Genomic DNA, 22,068 nt, shown 5'->3' with positions numbered 1-22,068 from the left:
TTCTCCCATTACATATTTTCATTTTCCTTCTTCCACATTGAGAATTCTGAATCTCATTAGCATGAACACATTTCCTCATTTGCCCAATCCCATTATACATCTAAAATAATTTCAAAATTGTTCCATACATCTGCCACAGTAAGCAATGCTGCTAAGAAGAATTCATGAGTTGCTTGCATCTTCCCCCCTCAACCTCACCCAAGTCTGAGGGTAGGTAGTCAGACAGTGTGTTCCTAAGTTATTTGTATTACTTCCTTTTTTTGCTCTTTTCCCCTTCAAAGTGGTTTTAGTATCCATTTGAAATACAGTTGTGTTCATTTGTTTAATTTGCTTTCAGTTTAGATTTTTCTTTCCTTTCCCTTCTTGATGTTTTAATTTTATTTTTAAATCTGTGGAACAGCAGTCATGCTTCCAAAAGTCAAAACTAAACAGAAAAATTATTCTCAGAGTAGTGCCACTTCCTCTTGAATCGCTTCCCCTCCACCCTGCCCCTCCAGTAAATAATCAACTTCTATGTTCCCTGGCTAATCCTCCCTGGTTTCCTTTGCAATAAGCAGATATGTATATGTTTGATTTCCCCTTATTTCTTATACAAAAGGTAACATATTATAGATGCCCTTTTGTACTTTCTTTTCTTTTCTGTTAAGTTGTCCTGGAAATCATTCTATAGCAGAAATTTTTTTTCACAGCTGCATAATATTCCATTGTGTGTCCATCATATTTTACTTAACCATCTCTTATCCTTGGACATTTAGACAGTTTCCAATAATAATAATGCTGCAGTGAATTACTTTGTGCATATATATATTCCTATTTTTGGAAATATATCTTCAAAGCAAATTCCCACAAGTAGCATTTCTGGGGCAAAGGATAAAGGCACACGTCATTTTGTTAGATATTACCAAAATCTCTTTCACAGGAAAAGAGCAACATATGAACAATATATGAGAGTCCCTGTTTCCCCAGAGCTGCCTCAACATAATATATTAGCCAGTTTTTATTTTTTGCCATTCTGACAGATGAGAAATGATATTTCATTTAGTTTTAACTTGCATTACTCTTATTACAAGTGAACTTGAACATATTTTCATGTATTTAGGGTCTATTTTTATCTTTTTGCCCGTTCCTATATTTTGCCTACATTTTTTTTTAACTATTTGTTTTATGGGCAAAGTTGTGAGCTTACAAAACAATCACGCATAATGTGCAGAATTCCCATACATCACCCCTCCACCAACACCTTACATTGTTGCAGAACATTTGTTACAGATTATGAAAGAACATCATCAGACTATTACCACCAACTATGGTCCATAGCATATACTTAGCATATTTTTTCCACACACCCCCTATAATTAACACCATATATTAGTATTGTGCATTTGTTATAGTTCATGAGAGAACACACTCATATTTGTACTGTTAATCACAGTTCATCTTCGACCACATGGTCCACTGTGTTATACAGTCTCATGCCTTGTACATTCTATCCAAAGTGTACACTCAGTAGCTCTCACTTTCACCACAGAATTATGCTCTTTTGCCTGAAATTTTAAAAATTATTTTCCTTTTATTTTTAAAATGTATTCGCATATTATGGATATTAGCCTTCTATCTCTGCTGTATAGTGCAAATATTTTCTCCCACTTTGTGATTTATTTTTTACTTTGCATATGTTAATTTTGTCATGCAGAAGTTTGTTACTTTCAGGGGGGCACTCCTGTGCAGGATAGCATTCCAGTGTGGGCCAGTACTCCGCGGGCCAGCTTGCCCTCACCAGGAGGCCCTGGGTATCGAACCCTGGACCTCCTATATGGTAGACAGGAGCCCAATTGGTTGAGCCACATCCATTTCCCTGTTACTTTTTAATGCATTTAAATGTATCAATCTTATTTTCTATCTGGATTGTCTTAGGTAGAAATCCTTTCTTTACACCCAAGCTGTAGAGGAACTTACTCATATGTTTTCCTAGTACTTGTATAATTTCATTTTTCTAATTCATATCTCTACTCCATTTGTAGTTTATTCCTGTATATAGTTTTAGAAATGGATATAATTTATATTTTTCCAAATGACTATCCAGTTCGTCCCCACGCTCTTTGTCTGTGGTATCTGTTGTAACAGCCCTGGCTAACTAAGACCCTTCTTGACACTTTTAGGTCTGATGTTCCCTCTCAGATATTTACTTAGGTCTCTTAGGTAATTAATAAGATAATAAATATTTTTCAAGCAACTCTTATGTCTTCAGCTCTATATTAATCACCATAAAAGTAAAGAAGTAGCTTATGTCCTCAGCAGCTTAAAATTCCATGAGAGGGAAGCGGATTTGGTTCAACCGACAGAGCGTCCACCTACCACATGGGAGGTCCAGGGTTCAAACCCGGGACCTCCTGACCCCTGTGTTGAGCTGGCCCACATGCAGCGCTGATGCATGCAAGGAGTGCCATGACACGCTGTGGTGTCCCCCGTGTAGGGGAGCCCCACGTGCAAGGAGTGTGCCCCTTAAGGAGAGCCGCCTTGCATGAAAAAAGTGCAGCCTGCCCAGCAGTGGCACCGCACACACGGAGAGCTGATGCAGCAAGATGATGCAACAAAAAAAGAAAGACAGATTCCTGGTGCTACTGACAAAAATGCAAGTGGACACAGAAGAACACACAGTGAATGGACACAGAGAGCAGACAACAGGGTGGGGGGGGAGAAATAAATATATATTTTTTAAATTCCATGGGACAAGCAGAATAGCACACATAAAGCAAAACAAAGTTCAAGACCCACTTAAAGAAATTCCTCCTTGTAGAGGTAGACCACACCTGGTATGCAAGCTTAGAGGAAAGGGAGAGTAATGAGGACTGGAATAACAAGACTTGTGGCTACTGGAGCTGGAATCATGTGCCCTGAAGGTTGTGTAGGATTTGTCACACCTTGGGGTGACAAGGAAGTGGAAGGAATCCCAAAGACCAGAAAACCTGGGTAAAAGCTCAAAGATGAACTGAGCGTGACTTTTTTCAGGGGCCAGATTCTTAACTGGGATATTGTGAGAGTTGTGCTCCGTGTTAATAGTTCCCAAATCCTAGTTATTTGTTCATTAAAATTATGATAGCAAATGTTTAATAGGTTTCCAGATACTAATCCTTTAGGGTGATAATTTCTTTACATCACTACCTTTTTAGGAATAGTCTAGAGCTGTATAGTAGCAGCAATTCGCCCCCAATGAGCCCCTCCAATATGGCTATTGCAACTGAGGGATTGAATTTCTAATGTTAATTAATTTAAATGAAAACGTAAAAACTGAAGCAGTGTAAAGTATTTTTCCATTAAACACATTTTTGTTTTATTAGGACTATATTTTACTGGCATAAGACTGCATAAGATATTATTGTTGTTTTGCAGTGTGTGTCCATTTTATTTTTTTTAATGTGGCTACTAGGAACTTTAAAATTACTTATGTGGCTCGCATTGTATTTGTCTTGGACAGCACTTTGTCTACAGCCTTGCAACTCAAAGTGTGGTCTGCAGATCAGCAGCTTTGGCATCACATGGGGGCCATACCAGGCCTTCAGAATTTGCTTTATACGACAAGTAGAGAAGCACTGATCTATATGACTTCAGAAGACATTCATCAACCTTTGCTAGATACCCCAGGGTGGTCCTTCTGGGGGTAGGGGTGGAGGCAGAGGGAGCAGCAGGGAGGTCCCTGTCTGTCATTGTGATGTCACAGAATAAACCCCATGGGTCAGCCAGCCCCACCCCAGCAGCTCTACTTTATCCTTTCCATCCTCTCCAACCCCCCTACAGTACCTTACCCCTCTGCTGGACAGGAGGGGACCTGATCCATCCTCACACTACTCATTCCACCCAACTGAATAAGACAGGGCAAAAGTGAAACTGAAACTTCTTTGCCTCAGAACTTTATTAGTGAATGAGAAACACCTCTCCACGGATTCACAATGTTTGTGTCACCCAGGAGGTAGGTGGTACCTTGATTTTTGAAATCTCATGGTATTTCTTATATGGGTAAAATGTGTAACATCTTAGTGGAATTGAAAGTTCATATGTTAAATTCTAGGCCAGTGTAGAAGAGCCAGGCATCCCCGTGGTGCGGCTGCAAGGTTGCTCAGTACAGGAACCTGCTGGAACTGGGAAGTGGAGAACAACCTCAGGCTCTTCCTGGCCTGGGAGAAACTGCAGGGATCCTTCCAGAAAAACCCTCTCAGTCAGCAGAGGAGGCCTGAACAGATATCTCTGCTTGTTTAGGGTGGGACCAACATCTGGAAACTGCCTGCCTCCCCTCACAATGGGAGCTGCCAACTTGTCAGCCCAAGGGGTTACTAAAAAAGCAAATACCTGTTCTCATAAATCTTCCTTTCCTTAGGAGAAATAAAAATGAAGTTTACAGATAGCCAGGGAATGACTGTGGAAGTCAAAGAGAGAGCAATGTGGGGTCCTGTTCATTGGCTGAAAGCTAGAGATCTCATCTCAGAAGGAGAGATGATAGGGCCTAAGAGATGTTTCCAAGACTGCGACCAGGCAGAGCTGGCAATTCTGCTGTGGACTCAGCCAACTTCCCTAATTCAGAAGCCCAAAGAATATAGATCATAAATAGGAGACCCCTCAGAAGCAGCTCTGAACGTGATAGAAAAAGCCAATCATAGCTTAAACTGTAGTATTGTTTTTTATTAATGGTTTTCTAGCACTGACATAGAAAGGGAATGCAGGAGAGTTTATTAATATATATCTATGAAGCATAAGGTACGCTTAATCCATTGCCTCATTCTGTATGAGTTCTCACAACCTGGCCTAAATTTTTAAATATTTTTTTAAGGTGAATGTGCCTTCCATCTCTTAGCAGCCTGGGCCGTGAGTCGAGCTCACAATCTTTGGAGGTTTTGGATACTGACCCCACCATTTACTAGCTTTGGGGCTTGAGCAAGTCAAAGGCTCCGGATCTGACCCCTCGCCTGTAGAATGGGGAGGCCGCCCTCTTTGAGGCTGGTTGTGAGGAGCCTAGAAAGGTGCCTGTACCCGGTACCAGCTTCACCTTCCCTACTTTCCCCCTTAAAAGACACTTCCACTGCTCTTTTGAACTTTTCAGCAGAACTGTGAAGGAGGACAACCCTGTCCCTTTATTCACCTGAGGAAACAGTCGCTCAGGGAGGTTATGTCACCTGGCCAAATCCCCAGTCATACAGTAGTGGCCAAAACAGGGATAGGGAGGTTTCATCTCTTGGATCCAGGAACTAAGGCAAAGTCATACCCCAATTTTAGAATAGAAGCAGGGAGCTGTCCCTTTAGCGGGAGGAGGAAGGGACAGGGACCCCTGACTTTGGGGTCCACGGCGACCTAGCGTCTCTTGCCCTTGGCCTCCAGGCCTCGGGGTAAGGAATTGACCAGACCACCCAGTCCCTTCACTCCCCTCCGCCAAGTCCCTCTAGGGCCTCGCGCCGCGCCCCGCCCGGCCCCTCGGTCCTCGGCCGTTCCCGCGCCCTCTGCGGGGGCGCCCCGCGGACGCCGCGCTCCTCGCCGATGGAAGCCACGCCCCCAGCGCCCCGGCCCCGCCCGGCCGGGAAACCCGACCGGCCTGCCGCTCGCGCGAGCCTCGCGGAACAGTTCAAATCACGTTCCCCGCGCGTCGCCACGGCAACGCGCGCCGCTGCTAGGCGACGGGCGTCGTAAGGGGGAGGGGCGGCGGCGGCGGGCGTTCCTCGGCGAGGGAGGGGGCCGCCGGCGGGGACTCGGCAGGACTCCGTCCTCCAGACGGCCGGGGGCGGCCGGCGGAAAAGAGCGCGGGCGAGGGGCGCCCGCCGGCCCCACCCTGGGCTCCCCGCGGGCCGCCCCCGCGCCGCCCCCGGCCGCCCCGTGTCCCCAGGGGCCGCCCGCGGGCGCGTCACCCGCGTGAGCGATTGCCCCACAGGATGTGCAGCTGTGGCTGCCGCCGATTGACTCCAGCTGCTGAGGGCAGGGAAGAAAGGCGGCTTCCTCTCCTGGAAATGACTGCGTTAGCTGAAGCCCTCAAACAATTCCATTAAAAAGCGGAAAAGGAAAGGCTAGAGAGCGCGGGGAGAGGAGAGGCCCCGAAATGCGTCTCTGCCGTCCTCCCCACTGAGGAGAGCGCCAAGTGTTCCCAGAACTCAGGACCCGCGTTAGGAAGTCGGGGTCCGCGTTTATGACGGGAACATTTGGGGTCATGAGCAGAGTTAACGTGATTACGGTTGGAAATAATTATCCTGAAGCTGGGAAATCCCAGAGCTAAGTGTCTTGTAGTGATATTAATATTTTTGGACCCTCAGCAGGGGCGTTTTGGTGGCATTTCTCTTCCCTTCAGGGTTGGGAGACAGGTGCCAAAATGTCCCGTATGCAGACCTTCATTATCTTGGCCAGGGAAGGAGTCAAATGGCCCGTATGGAAGCAAAAAATTGTAACAAGAGCAACAAACTCTCAGAAGGTTCCAGATAAGTCAACCAAAGGGCTCTGATCCAGTAGGGAGCCGCGGAGCTTGGGAAAGGGCACAACGTTTCCTATCTGTCCCTGACTTTCGAGCTATCTGTTTGAATCCTGGTCGCTGTGAACTAAAGATAATAGTCGTCCATGAGATCATTGTTGTTTTCCGAGTCTAGCTCATCCAAAAGCAGAATGTTTCCACAGGTGGGAGGAAATTACTGATGGAGGAGCTATTTGGTGAACCATTGGATGCATCTGTGGAAATGTGTAGGGAGGGTGGCTCCCCTTCTCCCTGCTCTTCCCTTTGTGACTGGGGAGGATTCAATCCCCCTTAGCAGCAGAAGCCAGTTCAAACTTTTCTTTATTCACAACTGATCTTCACCTACAAGCTTCCTTACTATTGATGAGCCTTGTTTCCATTACAAACCTCATTCATTTATTCATCCATCAAGATTAGCGTTGGGCTCTGATGATAGACAATGAATAAAACCTAGCTACCACTCTACGGAGCAACTTAGTCAAGTGAGCATGGCAGGCAAGTCAACCGAGATGAGCTTTATGAGAGGCACACACTAGCGTGTGCAGGAGCAGAGAAGAGGCCCGGGCGGTCAGCAACTGCCAGCGCGTTTACACTGCCACGCAGCCCTTTGTTCTACTGAGTAACAGAAGGGAGTTCATGGAGGCATGGGTCAGGAATCTGGCTCCTGGGGGAAGGACAGAGGTACTACTGCCAGGGAGGGCAAACGAACCTTTGTTGGGGGAAGTTGCCAGTATGAAGTCAGAAAAAAAAAAAAAATCCACTGGATTCCTTAGCTTTGGGATTTGAGGTGGTGTGGTACACAATCTGCTCTAGCTCAGCATTCTTACCCATAGTTTTAATCACCTCTAATCTACAGTGTATCCATCAAACAATACATTGAATTCTTATTTACAAAGAATACGTAGGTATCCCAAGAACACTGTTTCCCTTTCAGCATACTTAGTAAATGTGGCTTCCTAGTGCAGGAAACAGTGGCTTTGCAAGTCCCAACCCTAAGCTTTATGATGTCATAAATGTTAAGTTGCATATATCTGGGAGTAATCCCAAAATGTTAACAGTCCACTGTACCAAAGTTAAATACTGTTTGAAATATGGAATTTTCATGTCTGGCCTGAGTCATTAGCTTCTGAGCCCAGCTTAATGATGTTACTTTGACTAGCAAATTACTTTTTTCTGTTCTAAGAGAGGAAAAGGAAGAAAAAAGTATTAACATACCCAAATTACAATGAAAGGAAGTGAGTGGGATGATGGGCGCTGATTTTTGTGGTCAGTTCGAGAAACTCATGTTTTGTCAAAAAGAGGAAACAAGTTGTGGCATGGGGTCCTCGGAGAGGGGGATCACTAGCAGTCACCCAGCTAGCTGACTGTGCACACAGGCTGCACAGCCGCTTAAGGGGTAGATCCAGGTTTTATGGAAGTCTAAACAATAGAATTTTGGAGGTCCTCTTTAAGAAAAATAACAAAATCACAAGTACAAATTTGGCAATAGGGCCTCGGAATGGACCCAAATAAGCAAGGGACCACGAAGCTGAAGTTTCCTTAGCTTCATTCTAAATCTACCCCTGGATCCCCCTCGTGTTACACAGTAAGACCCTGCCACTCCCATTCCCTTTTCCCTGGAGAAGGCAAACTTCAGGCTGTTAAGGCACAGGGGGTGCGGTTTATGAGCAGAGGCAATAAAAACCAAAGACATCAGGCTGTGCCAAGTAGTGACTCAAGCGGGATATGAGAAGTGTCTCCAAGTATTTGGAGGGTGTAAGTACAGAGAAGGAAAAAGAATTGTTCACTGTTCTGGGGTGGAAGGGGAGCAAGGATACAATTAAGTACAGAAAAATGTGCACAAAACTCATCAGGAAACATTGGCTAAATGTAGTTTCTGATACTATGGAGCTATATTTCCCATGGGAAGTATTTGAGGCTCTATTGAGTCACCGAAAGCTGGAACTGGCAGTAAAAATGTGCTACAGGAAATAATCCCACAAAGACGTCCTCAAGGGAGTGGCTGGATGCCCCCAAAGATCACCCTGAGCCTGAATTCCATAAGGCTGACACATGGCATTCTGTAGATTAGTATTCGGGGAGGAGGCCAAACGAAGAAAAAAAGAACAATCCTGCAGAGAGCAAAACCTCCACCCACATTTTGCTGACTGGTGGCGGAAACCTGTAATTGTAAGAGGAAAACCATGAAGAGACAGCACCACCCAGCGTTGGAATAAAAACCAAGTCGCCAGGAAACCAAACCTGGGACAAGCAGGGCCTAAAACTTCAAGGATTCAACTTGAACTTCAACAGCCAGTGCAACAGTAAAAAGAGATTACAAAATCCCTGCTGCCTTCTCTCAAACCAGAGTGACCTCTGTCTTAATGAATAAAGGGTTGCTTGGATGATTGGGAATTGTGCCTGGACATAAGCACATGTGTATCAAATATGTTAACATCAGTCTAGGTAGTAGAGAGTATATTGGGTGAGAGAGGCCTGATCCAAGGAGACTCATTTACCTAGCATAGGGGCTAATAATTCACTCTGAAGCTGAAGGGGACCTGTCTTTGATTCTGCAAACCAACTGCACAAATAGAGAATGGAGAAAACACAGCCTGGTAGCAAATCTGGAGGAGATCAGGGAGGACAGGGCAGGATATAGAGGGTTTCATGAAATGCAAGAACAATACGACCTCAGTATGGTCAGCCAAGCATCATTTTATGGTATATCAATTCCCTGGGTATATATTAAGCGATTTCCGAAATTACAGATTTTTGGGCCAATCCCCAGAACTGCTTCATAATCTCTCATGGTGGGGCCCAAGAATCTGCATATTTTCCAGAGTGCCAAAGATTATTCTGATGCTCTATCAGAATTGAGAACTACTGCTCTAAAATAAGGGAGAGGGCTCTGCGGAAATTACAATCAAGAGGGGAGAGACAAGTAATTAAAATGGAATATGGAAAATGCTATGAGACATGTACAGTGCCATGAAGACAGAGAAAGGAACTGTTCTGTCTTGGGGAGAAAAAGGGTTCGAAGAATGGGTGGCTTTTATTTATTTATTTTTTGTCTTTATTTTTTTAATGTTACATTAAAAAAACATGAGGTCCCCATATACACCCCATCCGCCTTACTCACTCCTCCCACAACAACAACCTCCTCAATCATCATGAGACATTCACTGCACTTGGTGAATACATCGAGCACTGCTGCACCCCATGGTCGACGGTCCACACCATAGCCCACACTCTACCACAGTCCACACAGTGGGCCATGGGAGGACATACAATGTCCAGCAACTATCCCTGCAGCAACACCCAGGACAACTCCAAACCCCCAAAAACACCCCCACATTCACATCTCCTCCTCCCACTCCCCACCCACAGCAGCCACCATGGCCACCTTCTCCACACCAATGCCACATTTTCTTTGATTATAATCACAATAGTTCATGAATAGAATATCAGTAAGACCACTCCAATCCATACTCTATTCCTCCATCCTGTGAGCCTTAGAATAGTTGTGTGCACTCCACATCTATATCAAGAGGGGGCTTAGATTCCACATGGATGCTGGATGCAATTTTCCCGCTCTAAGGTGTAGGCACTCTTGGCTCCCCGGCGTGGTGCCCAACCTTCTTTACCTCCATGCCAGCTGAGTGGGGTAAGTCCAATAAACCAGAGTGTAGGAGTTGCAAGTCTGTTGAGGCTCAAGGCCTGGCTATCACATGTTCAGCCCAGAGATTCAGGTCCCCTGGATATACATTAAACCCCAGCACCAACTACAGTTCTGGTAAAAGTAACAGAAGAGACTTGTGGACAAAGGTCACATCTAAGTCCAGCTCCATAACACAGAAACACAAACTCCAAAGTAGGGCCAACTGAGATGGCTCTGAACTCTGTCATGACCATAGAACCTGTGGGTCTCTGTAGCCCTCAGAAGAACCAATACCTGGGGTTGTATCTACTTTATCTGTCTCTGGGACTCTGCTCAGGTGTCCATAAGGGCAACCCCTCTGATACCTCCCGGCTCTTTTTGGAGACTCAAAGCCATATAAATTCATTTGTCCTTTCCATTTCCCCCTTTGATTCAGGTCAAAAAGCATTTTTAACTCCTGGTATTATATGTAGACAGATATTCTGCTGGTATGAGTTAGCCCTTTTATTCAAGGTCATTTTCCAGTTACATCATCAGCTGGTACTTGGTAGCAATCCCTCAGTGCCAGGGAGGCTTATCCCTGGGAGTCATGTCCCACCCGGGGGGGGGGGGGGAAGGCAACACATTTACATACTGAGTTTGGCTTTGAGACTGGCCACATTTAAGCAACATGGAGGCTCAAATGAGTGGCTTTTAAAACCAATCTTGAGAGGCAGTTGACCACCAGGTGAAAAGAGCTCAAAGGCTTTCCCAGCAGAAGGAAGAGCATTGCCAGAGGCACAGAGGATAACGTCCTAAGTGTTTAGGGAACCACAGCAGCTGCAGAATTGTTTCCCAGCCTTGTCATCCCAATTAATTTGTATACCTTTGAGGACAGAACAACTTGTTCTTTTAGGTGACCAATGGCAAGAAGACATGCCATTGACCCATTGTTGATTTGTCAAGTTACTTTAAAAAAAAAAAATGTTTTAGGGGAGTGGATGTGTCTCAAGTGGTTGAGCACCTGCCTCCCACATGGGACATCCCAGGTTGGGTTCCCAGTGCCTCCTAAAGAAGACAACAGACAACTAGCAGACATTGAGCAAAAACAAAAGCAGACAAGTACAAACAATGGTCAAAATACATGAGCAAACAGATGAGGGTGACATCTCAGGGAGGATGAAATTTCTTTGAAAAACAAGCCTTTCATTCATTTACCTCAAGGCTAGAGGAGAAATGGGATATAGCCATAGAATTGCTGACCCTAGAATTTACTTCTCTTCTACTCCATCCCTCATCCTCAACCCATCCCCATCCATTTCTTTCCCTCTCTCTTACTCTCTTTCAGCATTCCACATGAAGTGAGGTTAATAATCCTTACTAATGATGCTAACTAAAGGGTAAAACCAAAAGGGCACAAGGAAGTGATTTTGGCTCCTGGTGGCCATGAGGCCAACACTGCAGCTAGTAAAGCTTATTACTTAAAGGGATGAAAAACCCTCCCAAGGGAAGGAGGACTTTTGTAGCAATATCTCTGTAATATTTTCTGTTTCTTCCATAAAATTAAGCTTAATCTATTCACACCAGTTACCTAGGGAATGGCAGTTGGATGGAAACTAAACTAATTTACTTTTTAAAGAAACTTCCTTTATGAATGTCTTTCTTTGTGCTGAATTCCAGATCCCCATAGACAAGCCCTCTTGTGTAATCTCTCAGAACAGCTGGGCCATGATTGCCTAGTCAATTAGTAAATGCCCATTGTGATGGTTTGAAGCTGTAGGGACCCCAGAAATGTATGTTCTTAAAGTTAATCCATTCCTGGGGGTATAGACCCATTGTAAGTAGGATCTTTTGGCAAGTAGGATCTTAGGGTGTGACCCACCTCATTCAGGGTGGGTCTTAATCCTTTTACTGGAGTCCTTTAATAAATAGAGGACAAAAAACCACAGACATAGGGGAAAAAAAGACTCAGAAGGAGAGGTCTTGGAGGCCAGAGACTGGAGTCAGTGGAGCACAGAGGCATGGAAAGAGGCCCCCAAGAGACTGGGTCCACAGAGCAGCTCGAAGATGGAGAAATGAGAGAGATGAGGCCCGGAGCAGAGGGCAGAAGTGGACACCTGCATTTTGCCCTGCCGTGTGCTTGATTGCCCACAGCTGAGCTTGGAGAGAAAGCATCTTTAGATGATGCCACCATGTGCCTCATCACCCACTGTTGCAACTTGGTGAGACAGCATTTCTTGAGGATGCCTTGATTTGACACTTTCACAGCCTTAGAACTGTAAGCATTTAACCTAATACATTTCCAATATAAAAGCCAGCACAGAGGAGCAGATGTAGCTCAGTGGTTGAGTACCTGCCTTGCATGTATGAGGTCCCAGGCTTAATCCCTGCTACCTCCTAAAAATAAAAAATTATTTAAAGCCAACACCTTTTGGGAAACGGACTTTGGCCCAATGGTTGAGGCGTCCGTCTGCCACATGGGAGGTCCGCGGTTCCGGCCCGGGCCTCCTTGACCCGTGTGGAGCTGGCCAGTGCGCAGTGCTGATGCGCGCAGGGGGTGCCCTGCCACGCAGGGGTGTCCCCCGCGTGGGGAAGCCCCACACGCAGGGAGTGCACCCATGGGGAGAGCCGCCCAGCGGGGGGGAGGGAGCAGCCTGCTGAGGAATGGCGCCGCCCACACTTCCCGTGCCGCTGACCACAACAGAAGCGGACAAAGAAACAGGACGCATCGGAAAGACACAGAGAACAGACAACTGGGGGAGGGGAGGGGAATTAAATAAATAAAAATAAATCTTTAAAAATAAATAAATAAATAAATTCATTCTTAAAAAATAAAAAAATAAAGCCAACACCTTTCTGATATATTTCATTGGCAGCCTTTAGAAGATAACACAACCTGCAAGGCAGCATTTAATCACGAGGCACTCTCAAAAGTAATAGGTAGAAGGGGGAGTTGTGGGAGGGAACCTGGAAAGGCAGTTTACATTCTTTCAGTGTTAAACCAGAGGGATTTGGAGTGCAGGTGGCAGTTTGTGGTCCTGAACAGGCTGCAAGACACTGAGCAGGGGCCAAGGTAACCAGGAAATTCTTATTGCCCAGGAAACACTCCATATCTGTTTTGGACCTGTGGTAAGAGGTATGCCTATTTTATCAATTTGTTGCCTTACTTGCTTATGCTAATTCTGAATTTGTTAAATTATTGGAAGAATTATTGAGTTTCAAGTACCCATGTGCTTCCTAATTATCTGAGCCCTGAATGTCAGGGAAGCCACTCTTTGTCCCTTTCCTAGGGGGTAAAATGTCACCTTAGCATGGAGCCTGTCCCCTGGGCAATGATAGAGTTTCCTTCATCAACTGCACCTTAAGGAAACAACTGCAAAAATTCCAATTCAAGAGGTAGCTGGATCCAAGGGGGAAAGGGCATATTTTCATGTCCTAATGAAATATGTGACCAACTGTGGCACCTTAGGTGTTGAAGATAAACCCTGAAAATGAGGTTCTTTGTGTTTGTCCTTGCTAGACACTCCATTTGGAAGGACCCTCTTAACTTCACTTGTCATCCTTTGTTTCTCACATCACCTCTTCCTTGGGGTGGGATTTGTTATTCTTTATTTCTGAATAACCTGGAAATTACTTACTGACACATATAACTTGGAATAAATTGAGTGTAGAGTTAAAATCTGACATGATGTGATAGTAGACACATTTCCATACCAAATATTTTTAAAGTCAAGTTGTTGAAAATGAACCCTGAGATAACAAAATTTAAAATTGCCTAAATTCTTAGTTTAATCTTTATACAGAATGATTAATAATAAAGTTGTTCACCTAGAATACCATTTCCTACTGGAGTAATGGATATAAAAATAATTAGAAAAGATAACTTATAGTAATAGATCAATGGCTAAAACCAAGGGGATTTTCATAACTAAAAGATGAAAACATTCTTTTTTGATGATGGGGCAGTATATGTCTCCTGTATCTGATAATATAAGATCTTTTCTGCTTCTAGATCCTGTGGTTTTGCGTCCTTAGCCAAGGTCACCTAGAGTCTAGCAAGGATGACAATTCTTGGTGGAGTTAATTTGTTGAGTGCTTTTAAAAATTCATATTAGCATATTGCTTACCAGAAGCTGCTTTGTATGTTTTGTATATGGGTTTTTATATACATATGAACTTTGTGTACTTTTGTCATAAATAATATACACTTTGTAGTATACACTGTTTTAGTCTCTGGAAATTCTGAAGAACAAATTTATATTTCTAATATAAAGCTCTCTGTTAAGTGTAGAAAATGTTAAGCTGAGGATGATGAGAGGCGGATTTTATGGCTCTGTCCCATTTAGCTATGGTTTTATTTATGTCTCTTAAGCTAAGCAGGTTTAGATCTGATTAATGCTGATATGAGAGATCCCCTGGAAAGCTCAAAATGGCTTACGCTAAGAAGCAACTGTCAGCAGCTAAGCCTGGGGCTTCTTTTCCGTTCACTATGTATTAATATATAAAAGTATAAACTGCCCCATGACACAAAGTGCAAGATGTCAAATTTCTTCAGTTTTCTGAATCACATTAAATCTGGCTCCAAGCCACCACTCAACAAAGTTGGCAAGTCCCACATTGTCCATTGCTCTAGACAAAACAAAGTGCAGGGACACACAGGAGAGGCAGGGGCTCTGGCCAGAGCCACCAGCTGCTGTCCTTCCTGCTGTTACACACTGCGTCCCCACTGTGAGCCAGCCACTGCTGTCCCTCCAGGCTCCTCTCCACAGACTGAGGTTTTGGCCCTGGACACCTTGCCCTTTGCTCCAGTGCCATGACACTTGAGGCCCAGCGCCGCCCCCCCCCCCCCCACTACACAGCCACCTCCCACTTAAAATGCTGTCATCTCACAGCAGTGGGTGGAAGCTGGGTGCAGATTTCTGCTTCTCTCAGAACCCAGAACCCCAGCTCCTCTCCTAGTTTCAATAGGTCTCACCCCAGTTGGTCCACTGTCCTCTTTCATCCTTAATCCCAAAGTCTCCAACTGCTCCCCTGGGGGTGATCCAGTGTAACATCTGCTGATGAAACATATCCCCCTTTATACTCTGCGGGCAAGTCTGTCTTATGTGGAAAGGTGGATAACTCACTTTGTTTACAGTAACAAATCCCTCACCTCAGTGAGTTGATGCTGCTGCTTTGAAGTCAAGACATCCATCGAAATGAAGACAAAACCAAAAGTAATTACCACAGAGTGTTTTTAGTGCTCTCAATTCCTCTTCTAATCCTTAAATATGGTTAGCCCCAGTGCCTTAATCATATTCTGATTGAGGTTATTATCTGATGCTTACTGAACTCATCCTCAATTTAATAAGCAGTTTATTGTGTGTCTAATGTGCAAAATACAGTGCTAGACACTGCAGAAATGATAAAACATGAAAAAGACATGTTTGCTACCTAATGACATTGATCACAAATAAATCTGAAGAGGACTATCTTCACTCCCATGGAACATGCTGGTTGGAACCTTCCAGAATGAGCCTTAAGGGAAGTGAGTGGCCAGCAGCAGAAATGGTGGTGATACACCTTCACGTCTCTTACTCAGCCCCTGTTGAGCCAAAGGCACCAGCTAGTGGTTGCAGGCAAACTGAGGGCACTGCTCAGAGCATATCCTGGGGGAGAGGGGCCTTACAGCACCAAATACAAAGATATACATACATATTGTCCCTACGGTTTGCCAGCTGGGGGCCATGCAAGAACTATCATCGCCTTTTGAGGCATTTATGGACGATTTGATATGTTCCCATCCTGTTCATCTGACTTCTGCATCCTTCTTTACAGTTTGTCCTCCCTGGCAGATCACCTTGATCCCTACTTCTAGGTGTTGCTGTATATCACTTCCACAATCCAGCTCGTCTCATACAAATCACAGCTCCGTTTCTGTAGGGACCACACAAGGACCAGCTTAAGCATCATGATGATGGCACTTGCTCCAGGCCACACCTGAAGCTACCTGGAGAACAGCCCCAGGTTAAACCTGTCCCTGTTGGAAGAATGCAGGGAGCCACAGGGAAGCCATCTCCAAGGAGGCGCTGCCATCTGGCTCTCCAGCTCTCTTCCCTTCCCCTTGTGTTTCTCTCTTACAGATGGAGCCGAAGGTCCTCCCCGGCCAGTGGACATGCCTACCTGCCCTCCTCAGCGTGCTACCACTCAGCCTCTCCACAGCATCCCTGCTCAGCAAATACCGGCTTGTGGGCGCACAGAAGGTGCCCGAGCCCCTGTGCAGGAAAGGTCTGGCAACCGACTGCCCTGGCGTGCCGATGCCCTTGGATGGGGGCGGCACCAACACATCAGCCCAGGAGGTGGTGCGACACAGCCAGGAGACTGGGCATGAGCTCGTCTCCTTCCGCGCAAGCAGCGGCTTGTGGCTACCCTATGAGGAAATTGTGGAAGAACCAGGTAGCCCATCTTACCCCGATTGCCTGATTTTTGCCCCCCAGGGGTTCTTACGCAGCCAGAGAACCAGTTAGGATTGCTAAGGGCTGCAGCCCCGTCCCCGGCGGGTCCTCTCGGCCACCCAGGCTCACACCTTCCCCTTTACAGGGGTCCCTGCAGGGATCCCTTTGAATCAGCTCTGAAGTCCGTCTGGTTCTTCACCCCCTGCCTCTTTAATAGACTGCCAGCCAAAGGCCTCCCTGGCTTAAAAGAGCATTAACCTTGAGGATTTCCTTGAGACCTGTAGCATTAGAATTTTCCATTCTAGTGAAATGCTAGTGAGATGAATGTTGTAGAAAAAGCCTTAGCTCTGCCCACCTGTGGCCTTATATGAAGAATTTCAATTCTACAGCCTTGGTTTTCTTGTTAGTGAGGTAAAAGGATCAGCGTAGCTCACCTTTAAAGCCCCTTCCTCCATCCCCCTACCAAAAAAAAAAGTGTTCTTTTATTCTAAGTATTATTGTTACAATGAAAAGATGGGACTGAAGCCAGAGGGGCACCTGGGTCATGGAAAGGGGAGCCCTCAACCAGCAGAAGACAGACCCTCCCAGTCTTGTCACCTGGTGCCCACCAGCAAAGCTGCAGTGTCAACAGGTGTCAGTCAACGTGCATCCCGGGTCAGGAGGGGTCAGCGGAGGACACCTCCTCCTCCTCCCTGCCCAGGGCATTCAAGGTCACCCTGTGCCCTGGGAAGAGAGCACCTGGCAGCGATTGTTTTTCTAATGACCAGAATCATGTACAATTAGAGATCGGCTGTTAATACTTCTTCCTATGTGGGCCTAGGGAAAAGGAGATGCAAGAACATCAGTGTGTGTATTTACGTTTATATTTAAATTATTACTGTGCCCTTTAGCACTGCTCCAGCCCCAGTCCTGGAAACAGTTTAGAAGTCAGTCCAGTGGCGCAGCGCCAGCCAACAGATACCAGTTAACGCTCAGATCGTTTAGCTCTTCCTGATACGGTATATGGGAACATTTCCCTGTGTAGGCCCTCAGGGAAACGTCTTCCTCTTCATGATCAGGAATTGCGAGAGAAAGGAAATGTGCATGACAGAGCCTGTGCCATTCATTCACTCATCCACACATTCTTTCCTGCTTTGAAAAAGAGGCATTTATTGGATGTCTTCTATACGCTAGGCAGGCACTGTGCCAGAACGCATGGAGCAGCGCCAGGTGTGGGATGGGGAAGGCCTTCCTCCCGTTGGTCCGAGGAGGCACCGCCGTGAACACTGTGCCTTGGATATGTTTCAGGGGAGAGGCGCCGACCTGCCAGTGAGCCCACACCACCAACCGAGAGAGGTGAGAAAGGACTACTGGAATTTGCCACGTTGCAAGGCCCACGTCACCCCACTCTCCGATTTGGAGGGAAGCGGTTAATGGAGAAGGCTTTCCTCTCCCCACCATCCCTTGGGGATTGTGGCAAGTATGTGGGTTTGATAAAGAATTTAGTTGCCATTGATTTGGGTCTCTCTTGACCTAAACTGTACTGTGATCTCCTGCTTTTCTCTTCTTCTGCACCCCACCGGGCGATGCGGGTTCTTCCCACAGATGACTCTCAGTCATCTGCCGGAATGCGATGAAAGGCGCGGCAGGGAGAGCTCACCAATGGAAAGCCACCAACAGCTCTAGCCTATTCCTTTCCTAGCTGTTGCCAAGTAACCATGTTGAATCGTTTAGGTCCTTTTTCTTTCCAATAATTTTTTATAAAATGAAAGGAAAGAAAAGCAGGAGGGAGGGAGGGAAGAAAAAGAGAAAATACACAAAACATTGTCCCAAAATTAAATAAGAAAAAGGACACAAAAATGATAAGTAACAATTATGTCCTTGCAAGATTTTATGAAAAGTGAATGATGATTTCTTCTCAATCTCCCTAGCAGTATTCATGGTCATCAAGTTGACTTGATTATTTATCGGTCACTGCTTAGACTGGGAGCTGGGAGCTGATTTCAAAGAAGCCCAAGCCAGGCCACGTTCCTAGCTGGTTTCAGCTGTCTCATTCTCCCGTTTCTCTGATGCTCCGGTGCTTTTATAAAAGTTCACCTGTTTGGTTATTTAACTGTCAGAGTTAAGAGTTCTTTCTTTGCTCTGGTTTCTGACAGAAATCCTATGCTTATCACTGGGAGCCCAAATCACCTACATTGGACTGCAATTCATCCGTTTCCTCCTTCTACTAACGGGCTTGCTGTTGACCGGACTGTGGGCTCAAGCTGAGCACCTTGCATGCTCCCTCCTCCTCCTGTCAGGTGAGCGCCTCCCGAGGCAGGGGAGGCTGGTTGTCCTCAGCCACCACCGACGCAGCTAGAGCTCTTGAGTCTCTTATCCCAAGGGAAGGTATTTATACCCAACGGTTAATTTTCAGTTGTGAAATGCACCAGCATTTCCAGACCATCTATGTTAAAGTGAGAGACGCCAAGGTGGGGGGGTATGGGCAGGAAGAAAAGGGAGCAGCAGCTCTCCATGCAGCATGGACCCAGGGTCTTCTGACATGTCTCTGAGACTAAAGTTAGGGGTAATCCAGTGCAAAGATATGCCTTCTAGGAGAAGCCCCCTTTGCAGATAAGTTTCCCTGGAAATGTGGTGGCATATGGGCAATAGAACACCCCAATATAGGCTGCAGTCTGATGCAAAGTGGGAGGTAGCTTCAAATCATACTCAGCATGGCGATGTGAGCCTTTCTCCAGGGGTTTCCTATCCCCCCCCACCCCTGGAGGCCTTCTGGGGATGGTGGCCCATGTGATGTATTTGCAAGTCTTCCGGGCACCTGCCAACTTAAGGCCAGAAGACTGGAGGCCTCATGCTTGGAATTATGGCTGGGCCTTCTAGGAAGTGCTTATGTCTCCTGAACCTTTCTAGTCCCCGCCACCCCCCACCAACCTTTATTAGCGTTTATCCCCTGAACTAGATGCCTGCTCTATGTCCTTTGCCCTTTCTCTTCATTCCTCATTTTAGAAGTCTGTCACCATCAAACAAGCCTGGGCCACCAGATCATATCCGTTCTTTCCCTAGCTTCTGAAGCAGCACAGAGAGGATTCCTCTGGAGTGTGTGTGTGTGTATATCCAGTTGTTTTGCTGACTCAGCTGTAGCAATTGCTTCTTCACCTGATATGTATGTTGCCCTTGGGAAATGAGAATCAATTTGTATGACTTATGGAAGTGAACACGATATTTTCTAGTTATATTTTACGATTCAGAGTACTGCAGGACTGGGAAATGGAGAATTAGCCTTGAAATTTGGATTTAATTCCATTTCCTGTGAATGACTCTCTTCTCCCCTAGTGAAGTACCCTAATTTCTTTCTCCTACCTCCGTTCTTATTCCTCAAACTGTTAGAAACAAAATTTTCCCTACCACAGTCATTCTCTAACCATTAAAGAACGAAAGGGCCAGTATTTTAGATTTTTCTTAAAAACAAAAAAGAGAGAAGCAGCAACCATTACAAAACAAACACATTCAAGCTCAACTTTCCCTTTTTAAGAACTCATTTCCTCTTTCCCTCTTGGGGAGCCTGAATACTCTATTTACTACATAGTTACCAACTTGGACTTAAATTAAACTGCCTGGGATAAATGCTAAATACAGCACTGAAAAGATATGGTGCTGGGCCCTGATTTTCCATCCTAAAGGCAATATGGAAACCTATATAAGCCTTTTTCCCCCAATGTCTTTTATGAGATCCTCTCCTTTTCTCCTGGTTGAATGTCTATTTCAGTCACAGATCTTCGGTCTATTCCATCAGCTGTCGCATCGACTTAGCTCATTCTTCAGACCCACTGTTTCTCATTGTTAGTCTATCTTCAAGCCATTCTTGCCATGACAACTCCTACACTCAGGCTGCCAAACTTCCTCCAGAACAGCCCCAGGCCGAGTCTGCTTACAGACGCCAGAAGGAACATACAGTACCAGCCGCAGCCTGACTTTAACCATCACCTGGCCTCATGGAGTTCCTCTCTAACTTCACAAAACATCCTGTTTTCTCGGCTTCCCAGAGTCACGGGGAGATTTAGGGGGCTGATTTTCCGAGTTTTTAAGAATGTGTTTGATATAGTTCCCTGTTGTCATCATCTTTGTTTTTTTTCTTTCTTCTTCTTGAATCCATCAAGTTTCTCATAATCCCCAGCTTCTCTTCCATCCATTATAAACAACATCATGCCAAGAACCACATTGTTTTCATAATAATCAAATTCCACTAGTGCAACCTATACCTTCAGATTTGTAGTTAATGCTTCTTAAGTAACTCTCAGGGGCTCAACTTTGTGGCTCCTAAGGCTGCTAAGTCCAAAACAGAGGCAGAAAAGGGATGATTCCTCCAGGCATCTGAATGAAGGGAAATCTTTGGCAGGGTCTGTGTGTCTTGGGGGCGGGGGGAGGGTGTGCACTAGGCTATGACCCCTGTATACAGCTGAGCTAAATCTGTGGAATCTTAGGGATTAAACAAAAGTAACTGCACCATGAGAAACAGGAGTTAAAAATACATATCTATGTATATAGTTCATAATAAATAGGCAGACCTGGGATAAAAGTGCATGGCATACCCTGACAATAAATTTAGTAAAAACAAATTCATTAAGCCCTTTGTCTAACTTTTATACTGAAAGTCATTCTCTCTTAATACCAAACATTTAGAATGTACTGTACTCTTGCCCACAATTCTTTATCTGGACATTGTGAAAGGCAGAACACTCAGGTTCCTAAATCCCTAAGTGGCACTGGCTTAATCTACTAGTGAGAAGGGATCACAGAATTTTTCTTTCACCACTGTAAGAAAGACAGGTTTTTACTGTCCAGTTTTTTTGTTCTTGTATGTTTGTCCCTAGCGCTGCCTGGGTTTCCTTCACCTGCTGCATGGAATCCACCTTCAGCAAATATACCAGGATGGTGTTGCAGTTCAAGTGCAAGCATAGTAAGAGCTTCAAAGAAAACCTGAGTTGCCTACGTCACGACTAATATTTCCTTGAGCAGTTGTCATTGGCAGGCCCACCGGGGAGGCCACTGACCAACTACCACCAGTACCAAAATCAGCCTGTCTGCTCCATCTCTGAAGGAGTTGACTTCTACTCAGAGCTACGAAACAAAGGATTTCAACAAGGGACCAGCCGGGAGCTAAAAAACAGACAACTGTAAAGGAAGAACAGTGTTAGGAGTAAGAGGGTTTGGAGCGCATGCTGAACCCTACCTTACATGTTTATCAACAAGTGCCTAAGCCAAATTTGTTTCTTGAGCATGGTTTTTAAAAGCTAAAAATAAGGATATCTTAAAGTACAAGTCCAAAGGGGTCCCTGAGGGCCACTGCGCCCTTTTCCTTCACAGCTCTGTCTAGTGTCATCCACCCCCCAAATCTCGTTTCTCTTTTCTGTGCATTCAGAATTCCCTTCTCTTCTTGACTGACTCTGCTTGTTATGTGCCGGTGCTGGGCTAAAACAATAGATTTTTTTAAAAGGGGGTAAGCGGGGGGGTAAAATAGAGTTCCTGCCCTTACGGGGCTTATAAGTCTGGTCATTTGT

General features: G+C 45.4%; 1 protein-coding gene across 1 annotated transcript; it reads left to right on the top strand.

Moving 5' to 3' along the window:
• Positions 1 to 3,756: 3,756 nt before the first annotated feature.
• On the top strand, positions 3,757 to 21,773 carry GSG1 (germ cell associated 1). The gene is given in 6 exon segments (XM_058282821.1): positions 3,757 to 3,967; positions 16,220 to 16,532; positions 17,819 to 17,866; positions 19,278 to 19,389; positions 21,382 to 21,671; positions 21,674 to 21,773. Coding segments are annotated over 6 exon segments (843 nt in total). The 5' UTR covers positions 3,757 to 3,919; the 3' UTR covers positions 21,706 to 21,773.
• The last annotated feature ends 295 nt before the right edge of the window (positions 21,774 to 22,068 follow it).

The sequence above is a fragment of the Dasypus novemcinctus genome, chromosome 20, assembly GCF_030445035.2.
Source record: "Dasypus novemcinctus isolate mDasNov1 chromosome 20, mDasNov1.1.hap2, whole genome shotgun sequence".
Lineage (NCBI taxonomy): Eukaryota > Metazoa > Chordata > Mammalia > Cingulata > Dasypodidae > Dasypus > Dasypus novemcinctus.
This window is presented reverse-complemented; position numbering and strand designations above follow the sequence as displayed.